Source organism: Pangasianodon hypophthalmus, chromosome 2 (genome assembly GCF_027358585.1).
Source record: "Pangasianodon hypophthalmus isolate fPanHyp1 chromosome 2, fPanHyp1.pri, whole genome shotgun sequence".
Lineage (NCBI taxonomy): Eukaryota > Metazoa > Chordata > Actinopteri > Siluriformes > Pangasiidae > Pangasianodon > Pangasianodon hypophthalmus.
In genome coordinates, this window is record NC_069711.1 from 6,555,609 (window position 1) to 6,582,973 (window position 27,365).

At 38.7% G+C, this 27,365-nt stretch overlaps 1 protein-coding gene across 4 annotated transcripts in view; it reads left to right on the forward strand.

The window, feature by feature from the left end:
• The window catches only part of matn4 (matrilin 4), a 22,750-nt gene extending 5,066 nt beyond the window's left edge, over positions 1-17,684 (forward strand). For all 4 annotated transcript variants that reach the window (XM_053231419.1, XM_053231422.1, XM_053231416.1 and 1 more), the window contains 12 exons: positions 309-875; positions 1,913-2,035; positions 2,174-2,296; positions 3,447-3,569; positions 4,809-4,931; positions 7,413-7,535; positions 10,775-10,897; positions 11,991-12,113; positions 12,315-12,728; positions 13,367-13,519; positions 13,850-13,952; positions 15,547-17,684. In XM_053231419.1, the coding sequence (XP_053087394.1) occupies positions 309-875; positions 1,913-2,035; positions 2,174-2,296; positions 3,447-3,569; positions 4,809-4,931; positions 7,413-7,535; positions 10,775-10,897; positions 11,991-12,113; positions 12,315-12,728; positions 13,367-13,519; positions 13,850-13,952; positions 15,547-15,607 (2,159 nt within the window). In that variant the 3' untranslated portion in view covers positions 15,608-17,684. The remainder of the gene's footprint in view (positions 1-308; positions 876-1,912; positions 2,036-2,173; positions 2,297-3,446; positions 3,570-4,808; positions 4,932-7,412; positions 7,536-10,774; positions 10,898-11,990; positions 12,114-12,314; positions 12,729-13,366; positions 13,520-13,849; positions 13,953-15,546) is intronic.
• The last annotated feature ends 9,681 nt before the right edge of the window (positions 17,685-27,365 follow it).

Genomic DNA, 27,365 nt, shown 5'->3' on the forward strand with positions numbered 1-27,365 from the left:
TGGATCAAGCTTTGCTGGAGCTGTTGGGCTATCTACACATACTGCTAATGGATTCTTCATTGCTGATAAAAGTAGACTAATTTTAGAAATTAGATTAGCAGTATGTACAATATTTATTTTCCATGTTGAAAGTACCCAATATTGTGTCTAGTTTTGTCTAGTGGACATTACTTCAGCTGGCAGTTAATATTTCCAGTGTTTACTGTTTATTTCTGCTTCTTCGATCATTCTGTTTGTCTAAATATGCTGTGCATGTCTCTTTTTGTTTCTTTATATATCTCTCTAATCACACTTTTCTGGTTGCACAGCTGGAAATGAAAAGTGTAAGTCTGGCCCGGTTGACCTTGTCTTCATAATTGACGGCTCGCGCAGCGTTCGGCCACACGAGTTTGAGACGATGCGCAAGTTTATGATTGACATTATCAATGAGATGGACATCAGCCCCAATGCTGCCCGTGTGGGTGTTGTTCAGTATTCCAGTCAAGTGCAGAATGTCTTTTCCCTGAAACAGTTCATTACTCATGAGGATATGGTCAAGGCCATCAAAGAGATCGTACCGCTGGCACAGGGTACCATGACAGGCCTGGCTATCCGTTATGCCATGAATGTGGCATTCTCTGCGGAGGAGGGGGCTCGGCCCAATGTGCCTCACGTAGCGGTGATCGTCACTGATGGGAGGCCTCAGGACCGCGTTGCCGAGGTAGCTGCAGCTGCTCGAGAGTCTGGGATCGAGATCTATGCTGTGGGCGTAGCCAGAGCTGACATGACATCCCTGAGAGCCATGGCATCGCCACCTTTCGAAGACCATGTCTTCCTAGTGGAGAGCTTCGATCTCATTCACCAGTTTGGGCTCCAGTTCCAAGACAAGCTATGCAGTAAATTCATTATTCCCATACTTCTGCCACAGTAAACACATACTGAATCTTGTCCAGGAACAGAGTTTCCTCTAGTGCAGGGGTGTCAAACACAAATTCTGCCAGGGCCACATCAGCATTTTTGTGAGCACTTAAAGGGCCAAAAAGAAGATATTCATTTTGTAACATACTATCTATTCAATCAATAATACCAATAACTTTGGGTCTGTAATTAGAATACAATGTTTCTAGGGAAAAGAAAAGTTAAAAGAAACTGTTCGACTGTATGCACTATTAAGGCCATGTGACAGCATTTATTAAACTGTTTAAAGTTTTCTTTTAAATATATATCTGTTTTCTATCAAATATGTAACATTAAGAAAGACATTTAAAAAGAACTCGGGCTAAGAACTGTGCTAAACACATACATACATGTCTTTAATATCACATCTTTCTTGTGTTTGCACTTCATTAGCTTTTTGTCCAACATTTTTGTTTCCAACATTTTGATGATTTTGGGATTTGGAGTCAATCGTTGAATTACACTAAAGGCCTACATCTGATGCATTTCTGAATCTTTTCTTGCATCAAACTCAGCAGACAGCAGTTGATATTAACCAGTACTGAACTACGGTATGGGTCTGATGTGAACCTTAGATAGAGTAAATATGTTGAGTAGTAGTGTACAAGGCAAGGCAGCTTATTTGACCCACAGGCCTTGAGTTTGACACCTGGGCTCTAGCAGGTTTCACTGAAAACTGGTGTTTAAATCTGATGAATAAGAAATTAAGCTTTTGCTTTGCCTTATAAGTCAGATTTAGCCAATTACAGTCTTAGCTTATTTATTTAATTGCTTATATTGACATTAGCAGCTGAGATATTATACAAAGGCACTCAATTTTATGGTTGATTAGAAAGTAATATTGAAATATTGAAATGCAAGATTTTATGTTTACTTTTTGGCCATAGGCTAAACTGAGGTCTAGTGAAATCTAAATGATATCTAATTTAAGTTAAATGTTTCTGTCTGAGTACTAAAGTGTGATTTGGTTTTTCAGAAATTGATCTTTGTGTTGAGTCTGACCATGGCTGTGATCATATCTGTGAGAGCTCTCCTGGCTCCTATCAGTGTCTCTGCCTGCCAGGTTACACTCTCCAAGATGATGGCAAGACCTGCACAGGTGTGTAATTCAGAACGCAGTTACTGGGGATTGTGCCTGAACAAAACTGAAAAATAATTATTAGTTCATTTAAACAGCATGTTTAATGTTATGAGAGTATTTATGTACTTGCTTTTATATGCTTACCTTTGATTTTAGCTATTGATTTGTGTGCGGAGGAGAAGCATGACTGTGAGCAAATCTGTATCAGTTCTCCTGGGTCTTTCAACTGTGACTGCAATACAGGCTATACACTCAATGAAGATAAAAGGACCTGCACAAGTTAGTGAAAATATACATACATTTACAGAGATATGTGTTCGATATGTGTTAAACCAGGAGCAGTGGTTTAAGCAGCAGTAGAAACAGATGTGCCTAAATACATGAGCACGACCTACATCTAAATCGGTTACAGACATGACACTATAATTATTGTTATTGCCAGCTGTACAAATTAGTCTACAAAATAATAGAATTTGCACACAAACTCTCTGAAGAATGCAATTCCAAAAGTTTCAGCTCTTGCACTTGCAAATATTACCAATAATATTACAATATTATTGGAGTGCCCACTAAACTCAGTAGGTCCATGTTATGTGAATTTTACTGCAGAACTAAGCAAAGGGACGGTGTGGCTGCAGGTTTTCATTCCAGCCCAATAGGAGGCACACTTGATAGTTTATTGGAGATCAAGATGAACTGATGAAACAAATGGAATCAAGTGTGACTTTGCCTTGGCTGGAATGAAAGCCTGCAGCCACACTGGCCCTTTGTGGATGAGACTGAAGACCCACTAGCTTAAAATATTAATTATCCCTTTGGTTTATTTAAGCGTTTCATTGCAGATGCAAATGTATCAATGTTTAGAAATTTTGGTGTAAGGATTTCCGGGACAATTATTTTATACTAAAATATTTTAGCTATCATATTAATACGTTTATTGAAGAAGACATGTGTAAGGACACATATATTTTTGAATAATATTTTTTGTCAAAACACAATACAGTATATTCCGAAGAAACATCAGAAACCAAAAGATTAAAACAAAACCCTGTCAAAGTAAATAGAAAAATAACAACAGTCCATATAATGTTTTGTTAAAAAATGGAAAAACATGCCATAAAATATACTGTATGTCATGTCCCACAAATGTTCAATACCACTAATCACGAACAAAAAGTGAGATTTTTTTTATTTTGCTCAGAAAAAAGCTCTTTATTTCAGAAGGCTGATATATTACTTTGATAAATGTTTATATTATTTATCTATTTTCTTAAGTAAATTAAAAATTTCCCAAACTATGAATAACAATAGCTGCTGTTCCCTGACTGGCTGAAATGATATTTTCAAATACTTTTCTACAAATATATTGTTTAATACTTTTGCTGCTCATCTTCCAATAGTATCATTTATTTTTCTTTACTTGTTGCAGTGATAGACTACTGTTCATTTGGAAATCATAGCTGTCAGCATGAGTGTGTGAGCATCCTTAATGGCTTTAACTGTCACTGCAAGGAGGGATACATTCTGAATGATGACGGAAGGACCTGCACAAGTTAGTGGAGTTGACAGACCAACTATGCTTTCCTGCTATTACACAATACACACATATGCCAACACGCGCATATAAAGAGATGAGTGGACCAAATAACAGAAGCACCAGAGAGAACTGAAAAGGGATCATAACTTGTTTGTGACATGATGTCAGTACGTTCACTATTTTTTGATAAAAGCTTATGACCCAGAACTGAAATACCTTTAGAGATGATACATATTTCTGTAATTTGTGTTTATTTGCACACTGCTAAATTCGTAATCATCATTAGTAAGCTTAGCTTGCTTTTTGCTATATATGATATAAATGCTACAAGAAAAGTTACAACCACTATCCCATCCCAGGTCTAAACTTAACCATTTTTAACTTTTCATATTAAATGATTTATGTTATAGTCTTATGGATTCTCAATTGTCAGACAGTATTGAGACGTATATTGGTAATGAAGGCCCTTTTCATTTCTTTACCTAAAAGGCAGGTTTGCATATCTTATGCTTCTCAGCTTCTCGTGTTTTCATTCCAAGAATTGTTAGGAATGGAGTGTGAGTAATGGAGGTAGAAAGAAGAAATCTGTCACTGAGCTCTTCAGGAAATTAGTTTTACAGCGTGAGAGACATTTACTGGACAAACTGTTTATTCATTGCATATATTTGCAATTTCTATCATAAATATGGCCTGGTGTTTCTGTTCATTTGTAAAACTGTCTTTTCTTAGCTACTTAGTGTATGAGTGTGTGAGTGTACTTCAAGTGTACAGCTTTTATTGCTGCTGCAATGAAGGATATACTGTCAACGAGGATGAAACAACTTATTGAGCAAGTTATTGAGGGCAAACAAGTCTCTCTCTCTCTCACACACACACACACATACAACAGTTATATCACGTTGCATATTACTATACATATAGGTTCTCAATCTAACACTTGCAGATTCTGAACAATTTATAGGACTCAAACAACCTTTGGAACAATAATAAAGTTAAAGTAAATGTGAGGGTTAGCATCTATACATTTTCTTACATTTTCATTTGTAAGAAACTGAATCAAATCCAACCACATCATCCTTGTTCATTCAACTTCATAAGCATTTTTCATTAGATCAGTTTCTTCATGTGCATAGTAATAATTAAAGTTTTAGACCATTAACAATTAATGCTTGCTGCATATTAACTGTTTTTGCTCTTCTTTCTCTTCTAAATTAAATGCATTTACTGTAACTTACTGTTCTCTGCCTGTTCCAGTGATTAACTACTGTTCATTCGGAAATGATAGCTGTGAGCACAGTTGTGTGGGTGTCCTTAATGGCTTTTACTGCCAGTGCAGTGAAGGATACAAACTAAACAAGGATGAAAGGACCTGCACAAGTAAGTGAAGCCAAATCTCAGCCCTCCTCCCACACAGACATCCTCTTTGAACACGTGCCAAAACTCTGCTGTAAATATACAGCTGTTTTTGCATAGCTGATTTTCTATCATATTTTATCAGCTTGTTCAGTGCAAATAATCTCCTAGCAGAAAGGCCACATTATCTTTTATGTTCATGTTTTCATACATGCTTGTGCTTGGATTGTGTGCACTGCCTGCTTATGCAGTCAGGTCCATAAGTATTTGGACAGTGACACAATTTTTGTAATTTTGCCTCGGTACACCACCTCAGTGGATTTGAAATGAAGCAATCAATACGTGATTGAAATGTAGACTTTCAGCTTTAATTCAAGGGATTTAACAAAAATATTGCATTAACTGTTTAGGAATTACAGCCATGTTTTTACAGAGCCCCTCCATTTTCACAGGCTCAAAAGTAATTGGACAAACTAACAGTCATAAATATTAGGATTATTTTAAATACTTGGATGCAAATCCTTTGAAGTCAATGTCTGCCTGAAGTCTGGAACCTATGGACATCACCAAATACTGAGTTTCCTCCCTTGAGATGCTTTGCCATGCCTGTGGTGCAGCCGCCTTCAGTTGCTGCTTATTTGTGGGTCTTTCTGCCTTCAATTTTGTCTTCAGTAAGTGAAAAGCATGCTCAGTTGGGTTGAGGTCATCAGACATTTAAGAACATTTATTTTCTTTGCCTTAAGAAGCTCCTGGGTTGCGTTCACAGTACGTTTTGGGTCAATATCCTTCTGTACTGTGAAGTGCTGTCCTATCGGTTTTGCAGCATTTGACTAAATCTGAGCAGAAAGTATAGCTCTCCACACTTCAGAATTCATCCTGCTACTTCTATCAGCAGTCACATCATTAGTAAACACCAGTGACCCAGTTCCGTTGGCAGCTATACATGCCCATGCCACAACACTGCCTCAACATGTTCGACAGATGATGTGGTATGCTTTGGATCATGAGCCCTTCCTTTCCTTTCCTTCTCTTCCCATCATTCTGGTACAAGTTAATCTTGCATTAGAACTGGTCAGGCTTTTTTAGAGGCTTTTTTACAAAGTGTAATCTGGCCTTTCTGTTCTTGAGTGTTACCAGCGGTTTGCATCTTGAGGTAAACCATCTGTATTTACATTCATGAAGGCATCTTTTGATTGTAGACTTTGACAATGATACACCTACCTCCTCCAGAGTGTTCTTCACTTGGCTAGATATTGTGAAGGGGTTTTTCTTCAACCAGGAAAGAATTTTGCGATCATCCACTTCCATGGTCTTCCAGGCCTTTTGGTGTTGCTGAGCTCGCCAATGCATTTCTTCTTTTTTAGGAATGCACCAGATTGTTGATTTGGCCTCTCCTAAAGTTTTTGCTATCTCTCTGATAGGTCTGTTTTGTTTTTTTCAGCCTAATGATGGCCTCCTTCACTTGCATCGACACCTCTTTGGACCACATATTGAGACTTTCCATGAACAGCTACCAAATGCAAATTCAGTGCTTGGAATCAACTCCAGATCTTTTATCTCCTTAATTTATCATGAAATAATGAGGAAACAGGCCACACCTGGCCATGAAACTGCTTATCAGTCAATTGTCCAATTGTTTTTGAGCCTGTGAAAATAGAGGGACTATGTAAAAATAATTCCTAAATGGTTAATGCAGTATGTTTGACAGACCAAAGGTCTGCATTCCTTCTAGCTCTGCCTATATGTCTTGATACTGGGGCAAGAAGAACCATTCTGAGAATGGTTCTTTTAGGATTTTTTTGTCAGACCAAAGGTTTGCATTCCTTCCAGCTCTACCTATGTCTTGATACTGGAGCAAGAAGAATACCCAAATTCAGCAAGTGTACCTAAGTACAGTGTAGCTCACTTGGTGGAGGAAACAGTGACAAAATGTGGCATCACAGTTAATTTGGAGAGCTGAGCTGCACTGCCCCCTGCTAATGGTAACCCATAATAAAGCCTGTCTCTCCTGTTGACTCATTTTGGCTTTTTTCTTGTTTTTGCTCTGACATGTGCTATTAACTGGGAGGCCCTATATAGACCAAAGTGTGCCTTTCCAAATTGTGTCCAATGAAATGAATTCACCACTGGTCAAACATTAATAAAAACAGGACATATCAGAGCTAATTTCTGAATGTGATAGCAAAAGATCTATAAAGCAAATGGCTATATATTGATAGAATGAGGAAAAAGTGAATGGGTCTGAACACTTTCTGAATTCATTGCCAGTCTGAACACGTGCCAAAACTTTAAAAACTAAAAAACTATAAAAATCAGTGTCACCTTGTTAAATCTATGGTTGTCTTTTCACAGCCAGTTTAATTCTTTTTCCCCAGCTTGTTCAATGTAAACTAATCTAAAGACCACAATGATGGTCTATTTTTTACTTTTTCTTGTCAACATTCATGTCGTTTGCTTACTTACTATGTCAAAAGTAAATCTATTATGTTTGTCAATCTGTTCCAGTGATCGACTACTGTTCATTTGGAAATGATAGCTGTGAGCACAAGTGTGTTAGCATCCTCAGCGGCTTTTACTGTCTCTGTAATGATGGATACAAACTCAATGATGACAAGAAGACCTGTGCAAGTGAGGAGAAATGTCCAAGCACACACTTAGAACTTTGTAGCACTGCATGTTACATTTAATGCCTTCTTTGGTTTCTAATCCTGGTCCTGAAGAATTAGAGGAATTTTACACTAGAATTCACATTTTAGTTTTCCAACACACAAGTATTTGACTTCATTAACTAATGTTAATGAAGTCAAGAATGAACTAATGTGCTTTTTCAGGTGAGTTGGAAACAAGGAAAACCATAAACAAAGAGGTTCTTGCATTCAAGGTCACCAATGTCAAATAGTGATGTGCTTGTTTCCTTGGCAAGTACCAATAATGAAGTTCTCATTTCATGACCATAACCCTACATGGATATCCTATAAAAGGCCCCTGCTACATCATGCTTGTTCTCTTTTCAATTCTAATCTTGTGGAGTGAAAGAGGCCAAGTGTATTGCTGTGATTTTTTTTTGTTTCTTGCTAAGATTGTTATTGGTAAATCTGCAGTGTTGGGGCTCCAGTGGGAAGCAACAGAAAAGCATTTTCCTTATCGTCTGGAGATCTGTGGCTGAGGGCCAAGGAAGGAAAATGTTGTCTGGGTAGGAGAGGTAGCATACTCTCCCTTTCCTGTCAATCACAGTGACACTAGCCAATCACGGGCAGGTATTAGCAAAGATAACAGGCTAACTTACCTTTACTTAACCTTTAATTGTCCCCCTTGTGGGCAATTTGTTTTGTAGCAATGGAATACACAACATACAAAGACAAACAAATACACATACACCAATTATACATTAAACATTTAATAAATATTAAAAGAAAAGATCACAAAAACCATCACAACAACCTAAAAAATCTATGTTTTTCTATTTGAGTTAAGCAAAGCAAACACCTCTACCAGTTCTATAATCAAATTGCATTGGATCGAGAAAATGTTTTGTTTTTTCTTTTAATTTATATTTTATCAATTTGTCTTCATAAAAAGCGAGGTCAGGGCCACTGGTCTATAATTTGTCAAGCTCTTAGCTCTTACTCACCCATAGCTTACTGCAGTATGTTACCCAAGAGCAAATGACATCATTAAGCTCATCAATGACCACAAATGAATCAATGAAAACATTCCATGAAGTGCAGCCCAAACATCCTTATAACATTGCGGTAGCAATGTCCATTGTTTGTCCACAGTTCTAGTTTGAACTTTCCCCCTCTTCAGAGTAGTACTATAACATGGTATAAGATGAACACAATTGTGGTCTGCCGTAACTAAAGGAGGGAGTGGGATGGATTTATATGCACCCTTAATGGAACCATAACACTGATACAAAATCCTACTGAGCCCAGTGGAATACGTAACGTACCACTGCATATTTTTAAAAGTTTTCTTTTTTCCAGTTGTTAAAATCACCCATAATAAGAATCGGGGCCTCAAGGGATAATGACTGAAGTTTCAGTACGCTCTTCTCAATGTGCTCAGTAGCCTTTGAATGAAGATGGATCCAGTGGCTTATCCATCTTCAAACGGACACAAATAACTTGGGAATTTCTCTTGGCAAATAATGTGGGTGCAGGGGTACTGTGAGCATCTCAATGTCCCTGGTGCATAGTCGCTCCCTCACCACAACAGTTTTACACCAACATTCATTCACATACAAATATACCCCCCACCACACGTCTTGCCAGTAATCGCCACACCTCGATCAGTACAAAGTGGGCCACCAAGCCCATCAATCCTCAGTTCGAGATCAGAGTCTAATTCCCCCAGCCATGTCTCCATAATTTCCAGCAAACAACTGTCTCTGAATTTGTGTTGGTGAACATGAACATGTGAACATGTGCTTGTAGCACCTCCACCTTGTTCCATAGAAACATTTGCCAAAATAATAGACAGCAATGGAACATGAGACAAAGGTTTACCTCGCATTCTCTCCTGTACCCCACCTCTTCTCCCTCGCTTCCTCGCTCTTTGATTAAACGTATGGTATAAGCATTATCATTAGATCCTTGAATCAAATCCTTCAGATCCGGAAAGATAAAATCCACAGGTGGATTAGCCGATGAGAGATTTTCCCACAACAGAAGAAAGTCTCTGTTATAATAAATCTTGTTTGAACAAAATCCATCCACACTGGATCACCCACTAACCAAATTAAAATCACTGCAAACATGGTAACCCATTTCCAATCCATGCCACAATAAAAACAAAACAACATAAAACAACACGCCATGCCACCCCACACCACACCATGCCACTACTGCCGTTCACCCTCCCATTGCTCCTGCCTTACATGCTTTTTGAAATTAGATGTTCATGGCAAAGGAGACCCCTCTTTTTATCTTTGCTTCTACCAGCATATTGAAACATTTTACTGAGGTAGGGCCAAGGGTGCTGATCCAGTGGCTTATCCATCTTCAAACACACATGGCCTATAGTTATAGTATAATAGCTATAGTATTAACTTCATCGCGTAGCACAAGAACATAACCGCAGATGACGAACGGACACTAATCTTGATAGTTTTTCTAGATGGATAGGTGTGCTTGGATCCTTTAAAATCCAAGAACTGCAAATAAAATGCACTTAAGACCATTCTATTGACTTATAGCATACAGTCACTGACTAGATGAGAGAAGAAGAGACCTTTGAGATTTCTAACACATAGTTTGAAGGTTTAAATAAAAATGCAAGAAGTAAAAAGTAATTTTTTTGTCTTGAATATGTAATTAAAAGAACAAATATTTAATTTCAACAACACTCAAGTGAATTATAAATATACACCAAAATAATCCTTAAGTATACTAACCAAACAACAAGAATTTCCATCCCTGGAGACATGTTACATGTGCAAAACTGGGATGAAAATGGTGGGATAAAACAATTACACAGGAGCAAAATTACTTAATACTCCTTGCAATTTCTCTTAACACAGCAGCTTGTCCAACTTTTAGGTGTATATCACCCCCTAGTGTATGGATGTCTGTGGTACAACAGTAACTTCTACACCCAGCAACTCATACACATTTTTGACTAGGGGTTTCAATCACTCAGTGAGCAAATATGGCTCTTCTAGGCTGTACCTTTCCTTGATTAAGATTAATGTACATAATTTGACTGTAATTACCTTTGGACACAGAAGGTGTACACTTGAGGCTACCACCCCACTGACAAGGAATCATACAGTTTAACACCTCTTTTGATATATATGTGTAAAATTAGTCACCAACTGTTCATTTCCATAAAACCTCATGAAGTCTGTTCTGTCTTTGTCTTTCCAGTGATTGACTATTGTTCATTTGGGAATCACAGCTGTGATCATGAATGTGTGAGTGTATTAAATGGATTCCATTGCCGCTGTAATGAGGGATACACTCTTCAAGGGGATGGGAAGACCTGTCAGGGTATGTATGGACCAATGACAGATTTTTATGACAGATTCTCAGAAAATAGATTGAGAGCCCATGTTAAAGCGATATATCAACACTTGATTTTCAATTTTTACTTTGAGGAAAGTTTTGCAGTAATCATATATATTTTCAGATTCATCACAGGCATAAACAACCATGTACCATATATCATTTTACCAGAGCCCTTAGGCAATGATATGGCTTTTCTAGACTTCTTTTTGCTGCTAAATAACAGCAAAATCAATTATTTGATTTACTGTTTAAAAATGTTTATTATGACTAAAATGACATTTTCTCAAGATAGCAAGTTTGGCTTTTATTTGTTTTATGGAGCTTGGAAGAATTTTGGATATTTTTAATTTATATATCCATAAGTATTTGGACAGTGACAAAATTTTCCTAATTTTGCCTCTGTACATCACCACAATGGAATTGTGTCACTGTCCAAATACTTATGGTTCATATCTTCCATTCATGTCTCTTCACTTTACTTAATGGTCATGGACATGAGCTTGGCTGATCACTCCAAAAGTGTTTACTTCTTCCTAGGAAACTCAGATGCTTCACCTTTCACCCAATTTAATTAAAATCTGTAGTTTTGAGATTTGACTTTTTAAAATGTGTAGCTTTTTTATGCTTCTGTTCTATATTGTTACTGTAACCCATAATTTTGAATTATTTGTTTTAATGTAAAATCTTACCCCTAACAAGTTTACAACTTCTACTTAATTCATATTCAATTCTTTTGTCAGCTTCCAAGCTCCATATACTGCATGTTATAACATTGCACATAATGTTTTTTTGTCAGACTTGTACCAAAACTACATGAAGAACAACAGTCTAAATGTTATCATTCTAAATGTTATATTCTTGAAACTTTTACTTCATAATCTGAAAAGAAGATTTGTTGACATGATTGTTGTTATACACAATCACAATAGCTTTTATAAATGCACACATTTTTAGTGTAGTTTGCAGCTATGGCAGCCACTGCATGCAGTATATTCCAAACAATTTTCTTATCAAGAATTCCTTAAATCACTTGTCTGTTTGCTTTGTTTGTTTACTTGCTTGTTTTTTTTTCTAGTGGACAACCTGTGTAATGTAGTAGAGCATGGCTGTCAGCACCAGTGTGTGAGTACACCAGGATCATACCACTGTATCTGCCCCGAGGGTCATCTTCTACAAGAAGATGGAAAGAGCTGTGGAAGTATGTACTGAAAACAGCAAATCAATATTCAGGCTAAATATTTTACTCTGCCTGTTTAAGCCTGGTTTGATTTAAGTAAAGCAACCTAGGGATGTTCCTTCAGAACAATATACAGAATTGCTCAAGAGAAGTTTTAGATGTGTGTTTTTTTTTAAATCTTTTTTGTCTTGTTATCATTAATATACATTCCCTCAATTTTAGGCTGCAGATCAGCCAACATTGACCTGGTTCTCCTGATTGATGGCTCTAAGAGTGTACGGCCACAAAACTTTGAGCTCGTCAAGCAGTTTGTCAACCAGGTTGTCGACCAACTAGATATCTCTGCTCATGGGACACGTGTGGGTCTTGTCCAATACTCCAGCCGGGTGAGGACTGAGTTCCCATTAAATATGTACAAGAGCAAGGAAGAGATCAAGGCAGCTGTGATGAAAGTAGCCTACATGGAGAAAGGAACCATGACAGGGCTAGCACTACAGCACATGGTGCAGGAAAGCTTCTCTGAGGCTGAGGGTGCCCGCGCTGCCTCAAGAAACATACCTCGTGTTGGGCTGGTGTTTACTGATGGACGCTCTCAGGATGACATAACAGAGTGGGCCAAAAAGGCCAAGGAAGCAGGTGTGTTGCAGCCCAAAACTGCAAAACACAGAGATGTTAATCAATGTTAATCTGTGTTAATCACAATACAGAGATTACCTATTGTAGGATTAATGTGTTTGTATTTTCAACACTCATGAAATACGCTATAAAATAAGTGTCCTGTGCGACTTCCAATGCACAAATAACACACCCAACATGTGTCCAAACACTTCATATCAATGCCTCAACAGATAAATCTCATCTCAGCTGCTAAAATAGAATGACATTTTTACACAGCATGAGGAAATATCAGTACATGTCACTGTGTCAAGGCAAAAAATGTCTTACCTTTAATGACCGTTGGGAACAGTAGGCTACCATGGGTATGTGAGGGCCAGGGTAAGCTCAGGGTGGTGACAGATTCAAACTCAAGCGTGATATATGTTTTGGTACAGTTGGCCACCACTGCTTAAATACCACTCTGTATCAGCCGGGTCTGAAGGGTTAATGAAGTACTAATATTGTTGTAAGACATCAACATAAATATGAATCCAGTCACCTTGTTCACTACTACACATATCTTCATAAAACTGCCATAAGAGTCCCCCGCATGTTTATTTTTCACTATTTGTGGTAGGATATTAATGTTGAAGAGCTACATTTATGATCTTTTACAGGAATTACAATGTATGCTGTTGGTGTGGGCAAAGCTGTAGAGGATGAGCTGAGAGAGATTGCTTCTGAGCCAGTGGAGAAACATTTCTTCTACACCTCCGACTTCACCGCTATTAACCAGATTGCAGAGAACCTTAAACTCAATGTCTGTCCAGGTATATGGAAAAACATAGTCTCTGGTCTCTGAAACAAAGAGAGTAGGATAAACATGAATACACCTTTGAAACCAAGCGGAACATACAGTATATGAGATGAATGAGGCAGAGTTCTGTCACCACTGATAAATTATTCTCTAGCACCATCTGGAGGACATTGTGTTTGATGGCAAGTGTTCTAAAACACAGAACAATAAACACATATGTACTGGATATAAGTTTAATAATTAAATTTCGTATATTCCAATATCAAAGCTACTGAATTATGGAATGTGTTCTTCTCTTTTTTTCTTTCTTTGTTTCTTTCTTCCTTTCTTCATGTGTTTGCAGAGGAGAGTCAGGGTGAAATAGAAGTGAAGGACCCTTGTGCCTGTGATAGTCTTGTGGAGTTCCAGCAGGCTACCATGGTCACTCTGAACCAGCTCAACCAGAAACATATCCTTTTTAGGTCTGTGTCTAAGCAACTAAATTTTTACAATAAAACTTTACTTTTGTGTGTGTGTGTGTGTGTGTGTGTGTGTGTGTATGTGTGTGTGCATTCCTACAAGGATAAGAGAGTATTTTTTTTCCATTAAGGTTAGAGTTAAATTTAGGTGCATTAATAATTGGATGTGGAAGACTTTTTTTTTTTTTACATTTTCTACATCGTCCAACTCATTTAAGCCAAACACCCTTCTATAAAGAAGTCTGTAATATGAGTGTCTGATTCTGTAATAGTGTTTTATCATCAGAGAAGACAGTTTGGTATGGTAAGGCATATTGGTATGGTTACAAATTAGTATAGTATTATTATAATACTATAGCCTGGTAAGTACCTGTCTCCATTTCCCATTGCATAGTGTAAGTAGGAGTTATCTTAGCTTAATGTGGTTTCAGTTTCTTCTTTTTTGTGCCATCATTTAACTGTGACTGCTGGAGCCCTACTTATAGCAAATAATGGAAATAGCTGGTTCTGCTCCTCTGACCACATGAAACTTTTTCAGTTTTCCATTGTACACAATGAGAATGTTGTCAGACACTGCTAGTGAAGATGGCAGTACGATAATGTGTGGTAGAAAAAGTGATGGTAGCCAGCTAGATTTGTGACAGTTCTACGGTGATTACATTTTATCACTCAATGCATTATTTCTAGCCCACATATCCTTGTATAGGATAGTGGGCCCATGGATTTGTTATCATACCATGACAAGTGTTTTTTTGTTTCCAAAAAAGGCCTTGTTTTGAGAATTGAATCAACTATCTGTGCATGGCAAACAAATGATTTTTCATGTTATCATCATGATCATCATTTCAAGGGCTAGAGGACAGAATACTGATCAAAAAATTGATTCAGCATTGACCAGTGATGGTCCTGGATACCGTCGTGACCTTTTAACAAAGTCATGTATTAATGTATGATGCAGTATTTCCAATAAATACCACTATCATACAGCTGGGTCCCTCAAGGACTAGCGGTTCGGTTACAGCAATCTCAGCACTGCAGCCTGGGTTTGATTCCCACCCAGGGAACCGACCCCAGCCACTGGGGTTGTATGCAATACACGCTCTCAGTGCCGGTCTCAAGCCCAGACAAAACTGGAGGGGGTTGCGCAAGGAAGGGCTTCTGGCATTAAAAACTGTGCCAAAATAAAAAAATCAAATACACAGACCAATGATCCATGGTGGCAACCCCTAACAGGAGCAGCCGAAAGAGGAACACTGTCATACAGCCATCATTCCCCTTCTATGTTATGTTATGTTATAGGAAGGGAAAACATAGGAAATGCTGCCAATTTTTTGAATCAGTCAATTGACCTTGCAGCATTAATTTTTTTTTTTGCTAAGGCCAACTTTCAGAGCATACCTTGCTATGCCTGGTATGCGTTTACTGAAATTCTACATCATTATGTGACTTTGTTGAAAGATCACTGCATATATGAGTATGTACACAAAAAGGTGTCAGGTATTCAAGTTTATTCGTAGTTCAGAGAACCACAGTTACATAGGTAACAGGTATTTTACCACTGTTCTGGGTCCTTAATTGTATCACTGTCAGCAATGACTACACGAATGGAGCATCTGGAGAAGCAGCTGCTCAAAAGGAAATGAGATTATTAAATCACCTGCAAGACTAAGATGATGGGGATGAGCTCCTTTTGGGAGGCACTTAGTGATGGCTCCAAAACAAGTTTTACATAACCAAAGGTCTGCGGGTATAGAACATATATACTGCATTTACATTAAGAATCACTGTGCATGATACATGCTCTGGAGTCCACGCTAGATGCAGTTTTCATTGTACCCTGTTTATACCCTCCCTTTTTTTATAGTTATTAAAAATATTTATGATCAATTTTGTATCATATTAGCACTGCTATATGGTGTACATTTTATACATTCAACTCAATTTCAAGTTTTTATAATACTTTTTGACTTTCGTTTCTACTAAAATGACAAATACATTTAAATAGAAAGTACTTAGATATAAAGACAGATGGCAGAAAAATAACAACAAAAAGTGTCAAGTGTCACCACAAGCCACCATTACAGCTTCAATATGTCTTCACATAGAGTCTTTGGAACTCTACTAGAGGGATGACACTCCATCCCAAAGATACTGTATTCCCTTAATTAGTGTTTTGATAATGGTTAATAGGGTTGGCTAGAACAGTCCAAAGTCACCTATAGGTGTTCAATTGAGCTATGACCTGCTGTGAAGGCCATAGCATATGATTTTTATCATTTTCATACTCATCAACCCATTCAGTGAGCCCACATGCCCTGTAGATGGGGACATTGTCTACTGGGAAGAGACCATCTCCATGAGGGAAAAAAATAGGATAAAATTGATCAGTTGGGGAAAAAATTCCTTTTTAATTTGTCACCCATCTGTATAGAGATAATAAACTGATTACTGAATTGCATTAATTCGGAAGCCATCTATATTCAAGTACACTAAAATCATTTCAATATTTCTGCTTTGAAATGACCTGGTTCAGTTATAGTTTACAAAATGGTTCACATACCTACAGGACCAATGACCAGTTTCACTAAGAGCTCCTTGTGAGTCTTTTTTCTACTTTCTGTCCTATATGATAATTAGTGTATAGTGGCCAGCATATGGATTGAAGATGGTTAGGGAAATAATCAAGACTGATGGCTTTTTCAGTAGTTCACATTCTGGACTAAACAGGATTTCATTTATTACTTGAACTTATCTGTGTAAAACAGCTTTAGTGCAAAATATCCCATAATATTTTATAACCCCTGATTTTGATTTTTTTTAAAAAGTGTGATCCCTGTGCTTTTACATACTTTCTAATAACCAGTTTTGTAATGAGAATTTCTTATTGACAAAATGAAATAAAGATGAAACTTTATAATTTGCTGTTTGTTGAATATTAAGATTAAAAATGGTTAAAATTAAAAATTTGTTGCTCTTTAGATGGCTATTGTATGAATATTTTTGAAATTTTGTACATTTAATTGAATAAGTCATACCAGCTTCATGTGAATGACACTTCATGAATGTATACTGTACTGGAGTTTATGTGAAATACTTTTTGTAACATAAGTTATTATAAACTATTTTTTAATTCTTATTATCTGTTCACCCATTGACCCTGGCCATTGCATTTGAATTTATAGTGACACAGTTGTAACATTTATCATGGTATCCTCAATCTGATTTCATCTCATTTATATTATATAGCCAAAAGTTTGTGGGCCTTCCCCAAATTATTGACACAAATTGAGAATCACACAATTGTGTAGGATGTCTTTGTATGCTGTAGCATTACAGTTTCTATTCACTGGAACTAAGGGGCCCAAACATGTTCCAGCATGACAATGCCCCTGTGCACAAAGCGAGGTCCATAAGGACATGGTGTGGCAAGGTTGGAGTGGAAAAACATGAGTGGCCTGCACAGAGCCCTGATCTCAACCACACTGAACACCTTTGGGATTAAATGGAACGCAGACTGCACTCCAGCTCTTCTTGTCTGACATAAGTGCCTGACCTCAATAAGGATATTTTTACAAGCAGGCAAAAGTTGCCCAAACCTGATTTACTGACCAAATCCGATTTTTTTTGTTAGGCTGTTCACACTATGTTGTCAATGTGACCTCTATCTGACATTAAAGGAACAATGTGTCACGTGATGCATTCAAGCGCGCTGTAAAAAGGGCATGTTATTCGGCCATGGCCACTTCTTTTGTTCGCGTCCTTGGTTTCTTTGAATTTTTCTTTTAAACTTTTAACCTTCCTATGGCACTGCAGCCAGGTTCTCTAATGGCCATATTCGGCCATTTCTTTTGAGATCTCTTCTAACATGGAGCAGTTGTGATATGTGCCTTCTAATTTTGCTTATACAGCCACATCACCCCAAATGTTTATGAGGTCCATTACCTCACTATCCTGCCACTGAAATCCTCCTTCACTGTTATCCCCTCACTGTTATCACTGTTAAACATATTATTATGTTTTTTTTGTTGTTCACACAGCTATGCAAGTAACAACTCTGTGTCACATTTGAGAAAAAAAAAGATTGGACTTGGGCCACTTTTGTCTGCTGTGTGAACATAGCCTAATGCTCTTGTGGCTGAATGGGCACAGATCCCCACAGCCACGTTCCAAAATCTAGTGGAAAGCCTTCCCATAAGAATGGAGGGCATTATAACAGCAAATGGGGCCTAAATATGGAATGGGATGTTGAAAAAGCACATTGGGGTGTGGGCCATATATGGGCCATATAGTGTACTTGCAATATAAACAATGTTGATAGAATAGACATTAAAAAAAAAAAACTTTTGAAATGATTGGGTATCCTCTTAATGGGACATGAATGCATAGGTGTGAAAGAAAATAAGAGATGCAGGGTTTATTAAAGAATTTGAGTTATGCATGTTAGGTATATATTCCAATTCACTATTGTTTCACGATTAACAATGTTCCTTTGTAACTTTGTAATTGATCCACTCTTAGTTTCATCCAAATATAATGTAAGGTTAAAGAGTTAAGGCAAATGCTGCTATGAAAAAAAATCATCCTCATTATAACTTTCTCCTGTGCTAAACTTGCATTTGATCAACACCAGTGCCTCAGTTGCAGTGTTGTCAGTCTCCACACGAAATCTAAGGCTAAAGTACCATGAGAGCACAACAAACCTAATAGGAGAAAAATGGTTCAAAGAAACTGTTTTCTACATCTTGAACTTTTCTAACTATCTCTGTGGACTAATTTAAATTAGTCCCAAAACAGATTGTGTTTTTCTACAGTGTTCTTGGTTGGGTTGACCTTTGCCTGTTCTTCCTAATGAGAGGCCCTGGGGAGGCTGGGAAATGTCAGAGGGTCCCACTGGCCTTAGTTAATTAACCCTACAGGTTTGCATTAGAGTCTGGCCCCAACCTTTGGGGAAAAACATGCACATGCTTTTTTTTTTTTTTTTAATTATTATACTACTGAAGAATATGACTAGTAAAATAATTGATAGAATGGGAGTTGAATGGCTTTTTTTTTTTTTAACAACATACAACTACAAATTATCTTAGGGGCCAATTTAACGCCTCTGATGCTCTGATACATGAGTCACTAAAATAAAATAGAGACTGAATCTAACCAGTTAAAATGTTTTTTTTTCAGTTTGTAAGGTATCACAAAGCATCATAGTTCTTTTGATTTTATGTGCAATCAGCACCCAAGCATTACCCCGAGTATAACAGTGGCTACTGAATACCAGGTTCACAGACAGAGTTACAGCATCTGAAAAATAATGGCTGAAGTTTCTATTGCATGGATTCATGTCTTAGTGAATATTGGGTTAAATTTGGGCCCTGTTTGTAACAACAGTTCAGGTGAGCTTCACGTTTAATGCTTGCTCTTCTCAAAAGTTAAAACCTAAAAACCTAAACCTTCAATGAAAAAAAATAATCAGGCAGACCAATTAAACCATGGTCCTCCTCAGGTCTTACTCATGGTTCTATATGAACAAGAACTATAGAATAATTTAACCACAAAATGTTAACCAGAAAATGTGTACTCATTTTTGATAATGTTTAATCCTCAATGTTATAGATGTATGGAACTGGTATAGCGCAAAATGTATCATTGTACCCAGTATCTCAGTAAAAGGCTTGCTGACTAGAACTGTGTGCATGGAACAGGAAGTGTATGCTGAGAAACCGAGGCCTAGAAATGACCTACATGACCTCACATATGCATAGGAATCCTGCGTAAAGTGGGAAACTGGAACAAGCTGTAAATTTAAGTGAGTAAGGCTTCCTTAAACAATAAAATAAGCATATGGGGTAACCTTGTGTCTTGTTAAAAACAGGATACACATGTTTGAGAGTGTGTGTCTTGTTAAAAACAGGATGTGGAAGGTTTTTCAGGTAAATGTATATAAGAATGCTCGTTTGAAGAGATGGGCAGCTTTTGTCTGTAGACAACTGCTCGGCTTAATTCTGAAAAGAATAAAGTCTAATTGCATCAACAACCAGGCTCTCCAGAGTGACCTGCATTAATTGCTGCAACAGAACACAAAGGTATTTTTAATTTTCCACTTCTTCATTAGGTAAGCTGGTGAAATAAAGCATAGCCTTAACTGCAGCACATAAACCCTACAACTAATTATTTGCTGGACTACTTAAGGAAACTTAATATTGCATTGGACATAAATGCATGGACCTTTTGTGTTTGGTTCATGAAGAAGTGGAAAATTAAAAATACCTTTGTGTTCTGTGATCTTTGTGATCTTTCTCAATCCAGTGTTGCCAGACAATGAACCTATTAACTACCAACTTCATTCATCTAACCTTATTCAGGGTCAACATAGTTATTCATAGTCGATATTCTCACTGCTGCATGAGACCTCCTAAATTGGGAATGGCTTATTAATGAAATTATGCAAATGGAAGATTTCTATCATTTGTTGTGTCAATATTTTCCAAGAATATGTAAGCAGACTGACCCTCTTGTCCTGACTCCATATAAACACCTGTATGGAAGACATTACATGTATGTAGATTTACCTAGTTAAAAGGTAAGGACACAACAAGCTAAATACAAAATCTACAGACATGATGGTTATTTTTTTATAATACAGAGGATCATATCATATAAGGATATATGCTACCAGGTATTTTTGATTAAAATTATATGAAAGGGGATCAGAAAAATGATATTGTCAAAATACTACATGTGTGACATGTTACAGTGGTACAGTAGAAATGTCTAGAATATTAGATCAAATATGGTCTGGTAATGAATAAATATCAAATGTTCTCTTTTGTATGGCTGGCTGAGAAACTCTCTGTGATATGGGTGCACCAGGACCTCATGGCCTGGATTACAGACTACCTCACCGACAGGCCGCAGTATGACAGGCTGAAAGGCTGCTTGTCAGACGTGGTGACTAGCAACACTGGTGCACCCCAGGGAACTGTACTGTCACCGTTCTTGTTCACCCTCTACACCTCTGACTTCTGCTTCAATTTGGGAACGTGCAATCTACAGAAGTTCTCAGATGACTCGTCCATTGTTGCCTGTATCAAAGATGATGATGAGGAGTACAGAGAGCTTATTGAAAGCTTCATAGGTTTCAACATTCGGAAAACCAAGGATCTGGCGGTGGACTTCCAGGTCATCAAGACGCCTCCCACACCTGTCGCCATAAGGGAGAGGGAGTGGAGATAGTGGACAGCTACAGGTTCCGAGGGGTGCGACTCAACAACAAACTGGACTGGTCAGACAACACTGAGGCCCTCTATAGGAAAGGTCAGAGCAGGATGTTCTTTCTGAGGAGGCTCAGGCTTTTAATGTGTGCACTAGGCTTCTACGGATGTTTTACCAGTCTGTGGGGGCCCGTGTTATCTTCTTTGGTGTGTTGTGCTGCTGAATTGTCATTAGGAATGGTGGTGCCAACAAACTGAACAAGCTGGTGAGCAAAGCCAGCTCTGTGGTGGGGATGGAACTGGACAGTGTGGAGGCAGTGACTGAGAAGAGGATGAGAGGGAAGGTGAAAGCTATCATGGACAATCCTTCTCATCCCCTCTGTGCTAATCTGAGTAGGCTCAGGAGCACGTTCAGCCACAGATTCATCTGGCCACATGCCTCAAGACGTCTGGAGGCCTCTTTCGTGCTATCAGCCATCAGACTCTACAATGCCACAATTTCCAGTACCTCCTACTCCATTGAGTCTCACAAATACACACACTCAACAGTTAATTGTCATTCCACAGATATTGCACATGTATATACAGTAAATGCCAAGAATATTGCACATACAAATAGAACTCTAGCATACGTACACGTATCTATTTTATTATTTCTATTATTTCTGTTGTATAAATATTTATGGAAATTATTTTCTTTTCTTTGATGTTACTCCTCCTACTTGTGCTGCTGTGTCAACTGAATTTCACCTACGGGGGATCAATAAAGGTACATCTTATCTTATATTTTTAATACGATTAATGTCTTTTTCTGTCACTTCATTTTAATGATTGCAGTGTTCACCACCTTCAACACTTCACTAAATCTTGGTGGTATGGCCTTAGAACAATACGTAGCTATCTGCAAACCATCAGATCACAGCCAGATCTGTACTGTGATTGGCCTATTCTGGCACCTGGGTTCATTTCCCATTCTCCCAGATCTGTCCATTGTCGTAGCCATCGAACCCTCAGAATTCTTTTATTCTCCAATCATCTGCACAAGACTCTGTGTTCCGCCACTCACATCTGGTGGAGAAAAAGAACATCTCACATTTGGTCTACCTATTGTTTGTCTGGCTTACTTTGGTGCATATGTACTTCAGGATCATTTTTGCTGCCAAGGCTGCTGGCTCACATGCCAGGAAGGCTTGCAACACTATCATCTTACATGGGTTGCAACTTGTGCTGTGTATGTTCAAATACATTGGCCTGCCATTTGAAAGCTTCTTCACCTCTCTCTTTCCTATGTTTATGTCTCAATTAAAATTTACAAATTTCCTCTTTTCCATGTTTTACACAGATTTTTAAGTCACATTATATATGGGTGGAGGGTCCAGATGTTGTCATCATATCTGAAAAGGGCATTGTTGTGCAATCTCAAGAAGAAAAGAAGTCAAATAAAAACACAATCATCCATCCAGATGTTTCTCAGCCATGTTGAGCAATACTTAATACTTAAATAAAACAAATACTGAAATTTTGTCAATGTTAAAAAAGGTACATGGATTCAGAATTAGCATTTGAACCCTCAAGAGAATTTTGAGCAAGCTTTGGAGGAGAAAGAACAAAATGGATGAAGCTGATGTGGCTGCCTTTATTCAGCAACAACTAACAGCTGAATGGAATTATTATTGATAGACAGTTTGTCTGATTTTGTGTTTACTAGAGGCCAAGGTTGTTGACCTGAGGGCCAGAAATTGACTCTGCTGAAGAATGTACCACAGCTGTGGTCCTAATTACATGTGGCTATGGTTATGATAAATTAAAACCATACGGCATTGGAGTAAGTGGATGTATAGATGGCTTTTCTAGGAAGATAATGTGGCTTGAAACAGCAATCCACATCTTATTGGGGAATATTATATGACTGCTGTTGCTGAGGTTGAAGGGTGACCTGCAAGAGTGAGACTGGACCTTGGAACAGAGAATATTCATGTTATAGATATTCAAAGGTTTCTACATGATGAAAATCCATCTGAAACACAATGTGTCACCTTTGGCCCTAGTACTGCCAACCAACGAATTGAGAGATGATGGGCTACACTGTGAAGTCAAGGCATCCTTGAACCTTTTTAAACATCTAAAAGAAGATGGACATTTCACAGACATGTTTCAGGACAAATCTCTAATCCAGTTTTGTATTCAAAAGAAGATTCAGGTAAATCACACAGAATACATAGTCACGCCTGGAATAAATTTATGTTATGGCAGTAACAATAGGAAGACATGTAACCTGCATTGTAATTACACCTGACAGAGTATCAGTCTGTTTACATGCCTTTCCTATACAAGTCATGTTCTAATTCTAACTGCAGGAGAAATTTGATGAAGTTGCATCTTTGTGGAACTGTCATAGAATACGAACAGGCCACAATTCCTGATGCCTTTAAAGACATCCACCAATTGTGCATGCAGTGCAAGTGTTACATGGAGCTATAAATTACTTGCATACTGTAACCCTGGAGAAGGCTGAAGTGTGACTTAAGGAATGTTTGTTTAAAACTGTGATGATGTGTTTAATGTTTGTATAGAGAACTCATAACAACATAATCTGTACAATACTGTATGTACAGTAGACTCAAACAAATGATTACTAATGAACTAAATCCTGAGCAATGAGCAATGAAACACTTGACTACAAACTCAAGTGCAACCAGTCAATGGCATGAAACTTTGCATATCTAAAGGAGAAATCAAGTAGATATAGCTCATGCTGGTACAAAATCTGTTCATATCCGCTTAAACCAGCTCTTGCAAAAGTAGACCTAATTGATATCATCCAATTGTTCCTACAGTAATGTTATATTTGTTTATAATGGTCCAACACCATTCTCCATGTTATTATCTCAGTGAGTCTGAAAATATTGTAACAAATGGCCAGGAACAAGTACAATCTTGCACAGTTTTCCATCATTTAATTGAACTCATCAATTTAATAAACAGAACTGTGAACTGTGCACTCCCACTGTGCACTCCCCAGGGATCTACCCATCCCTAATATTTGATAATGTATCAGTGTACTCTGAATGCAGATATTCCTACTTCATCACAATAAATTCAGCATACAAACTAAATTTTACAAGAACCAATCACTGAATATTCATTTTATATCACAGTTAACAAATGTCTGTAAGTTAACAGATTTAAAAAAAAAAAAAAAAAAGTAACAATACATGTGAACATTTTCTACAACATTTGTGCTTCACAATATAAACAAAAGACATTAAAACATTTCTCCTTGTACACTAAAACACTATGTGAACATCAGCATACCAGATCATCTCCAAAAAAACAAGTATCTGAACAGGGGGTGTATTGTGTGTTTAAATGTGGCTACACAAAATGTGCTGAAGCGGCTGAAGAGGAGCAGGAGCTCATGGGCGATGTTCCAGGAGATGGCCTTTTGCAGTGGTACTGCCCCCAGGTGCCCCACCAGCAGGTGTGTGTGGGCCAGGTGCATGACAGCCCTCATCCTGATGCGGAGCATGAAGAGCAGCTCGTAAGGCTGACCTCTTCTCTTGGTGCGAAAGTACAGGAGACCCCTGCGCACCAGGAAGTAGGAGGCTGGGAGTCGTTGGTCGGGGTGCTGGTGGACTCCCTTGATGATTTGCACCTGGTCCCAACAGTTCTTTAGCCTCTCGTCCTCCTTCTGCTCCCGGCCAAAATTCCACACTCGACGGAACTGTGAAAACACAGAAGACACTGGGTTAGTGGGGATGGAGGACTTACTTGCAGAGGTTGCCCCGGCGTCTCCTTTGCTTTGGGCTAGACATGCCAGCCAGGCCCTTGGCCACTTGGCTCTGGCTCTCTTCCAATGGGAGAGTGAACCCTGGCCAATCTCTTCCCAGCAGGGGCACGGGGAATTGAGAGCCCGTAAGAATCGGTTCATGGCCACCCTTTCCATGATCGTGAGGCAATCCAGTTGCAGCCATCGCTTTGCGATTCTTAGCAGCGTGTCCATTTGGCTGCGTGGGGTGGCCTTGGGATCATAACTCCATTGGCAGAGCTCTGCCACAGCACTGGTAGGGGAGAGATGACGGTGAAGCAAGATCTCGCTCTTCACCGTCTTGTATTGTTCCACCTCCTCTGGTGACAGAGCGTGATATGCTACTTGGGGCTCCCCTGTGAGGAGGGGCGCGAGGGTGTGGGCCCAGTCCTCCTCAGGCCATTGCTTGCGCTGGGCGATCCGTTCGACCGTCAGTAAATAGGCCTCGACGTCATCCTCCGGTGAGAGCTTCGTGAGGAGGCGCTGGGCCTCTCGGCAGGAGTCAGGGAGGGGGACCGTTGCGGTGTTGTTACACAGCCTCAGCTCCAGGAGCTCCTGGGTGGTCACCTGAAGACCTCTGGTTAGCTCCTGGGTTACTGCCTGTTGCTGCAGGGTAGCCTGGAGGAACTGCTGAAGCATGGACTACATCATGATTGGTGTGGTGTTCATGCCCGCATTCTCCACCACTGTGACACTGCGGGACCACGGGAGGCTGAACACACATACACAGGGGGAATGTGCTCTTTATTGTCCTTAGGTAGGCAGAGTGAAGAATGGTGAGAGATGGCAGTGAATCAGCAGGCAGTTTTAGATCATGGGAAGATCGCGGAGTAGTAGCGGCTCATCTTCCTCGTTTACGTCGGCTTCTACAAAGCATAGAGAGACAGCCGTTAGTGAAGTTTAAAGCTTCACATACTTTTTTTTTTTCTAGAGTGGCCATGAGCTCCTTTCATAGCTCCTCGACTTCTCCCAGAGGGTGAAGAGGAGCCACGCCACTCATTGGCCACCAGCCGTGCTAAGTTACTTCGCTCCACCCCACAGCCACGCACACTCTGGCTGACGGTGCTGAATGGGTGCTAACATTTCAGCACCACGCTGTCAGTCGTGTGAGCACCGTTTAATGTTTTACATGCGCAGGCTGTCGGCCTGCCGTCACACTTCATATGAACACAGTTATGACTTTTTAACGAGATCTCCCACAAACATCATATTTGTGTCTATGACTAACATAGTTTATTCACAGAAATTAACTGTACACTCTTAAAAACAAGGGTACTTTTACATTTCTGTAAATGAGATGTGCAAGTGTGAAGAGCCATTTTAAAATTTCGAGAACCCAGTGCAATGGTGCTTGAAAGAATCCTTAAATTGATATAGAACCTTTACATTAGCAAAGGTTCATTAAACCTTTAAAAGGTTCTTTACACTCACACTTTATATCTCATTTACAAAAATGGTTCTTTATGGAACTGCAATGATTACTTGCTAAAGGAACACTTTAGCACACCTTTTCTCAAGAGTGTAGACAGATGACAACTGTGGACATCCTGCATCTCAGTATTTTTAGACAATGTCCATTACCCACACATTTGATTCCAAAATTTAGTTCAAATCAGGATAACTGTCATAGTGAACTGACATTTTAAAAAAACAGCCACAACTGTGGGCAGTGGGTCTTCGCTGGAAGCCTTGAAGTTGTGTGAAGATTATGGCAATGGTTTTTCCTAGAAAAAAAATCTGAGCTTTTGCAAAATCTGAGGAACAGAGACAGATGCTGTGTGTTAGACTCCCTCAGGTACATAGTTAGATATCTCTGAATGTCCTTTTGCTGAAAATTCAGTGTATCTGGGAAGGACAGGAATCTCATGACTATTTGGCTTGTTGGTTGTAATAAGCAGCCAAAATGTTGTCAAGTGGCAGAAGAACATATGTCTGCCTATTTTTTAATGACATCGGCAGGCTCATGAAGCAGCTTTTTGTATGCCAGTTCTTGGAGAACTTCTTCAACATTGATAACCATTGGTCTTTTCCTACACATGTGAACATTCAAGATCTCTAGTATTTCTCCTTTGTCAATACTGTAAGAAGGATTCAAAAACCATCCTCTCTGCTTCTGGGATGTATCTGAGGAAATTTTCGATCACATCACTCTTGATATGTCCTGAAGCAGCTTGCTCCAATATCACTGGAGCCAATTTCATAGGAAGGTATTTTTATATATGCTATTTATTATATGCTATAATATGCTTTTGCCAATGCTTTGCCACTGTAGCTGCCCAAAATCATGACACAAAAAAAGCACCTTAAATAACTGGTCATAAAATTCATGCCAATATTCAGACAGGCAGTCCCTCACAACTCCTCCATCATCATATCCCTTCTCATGTT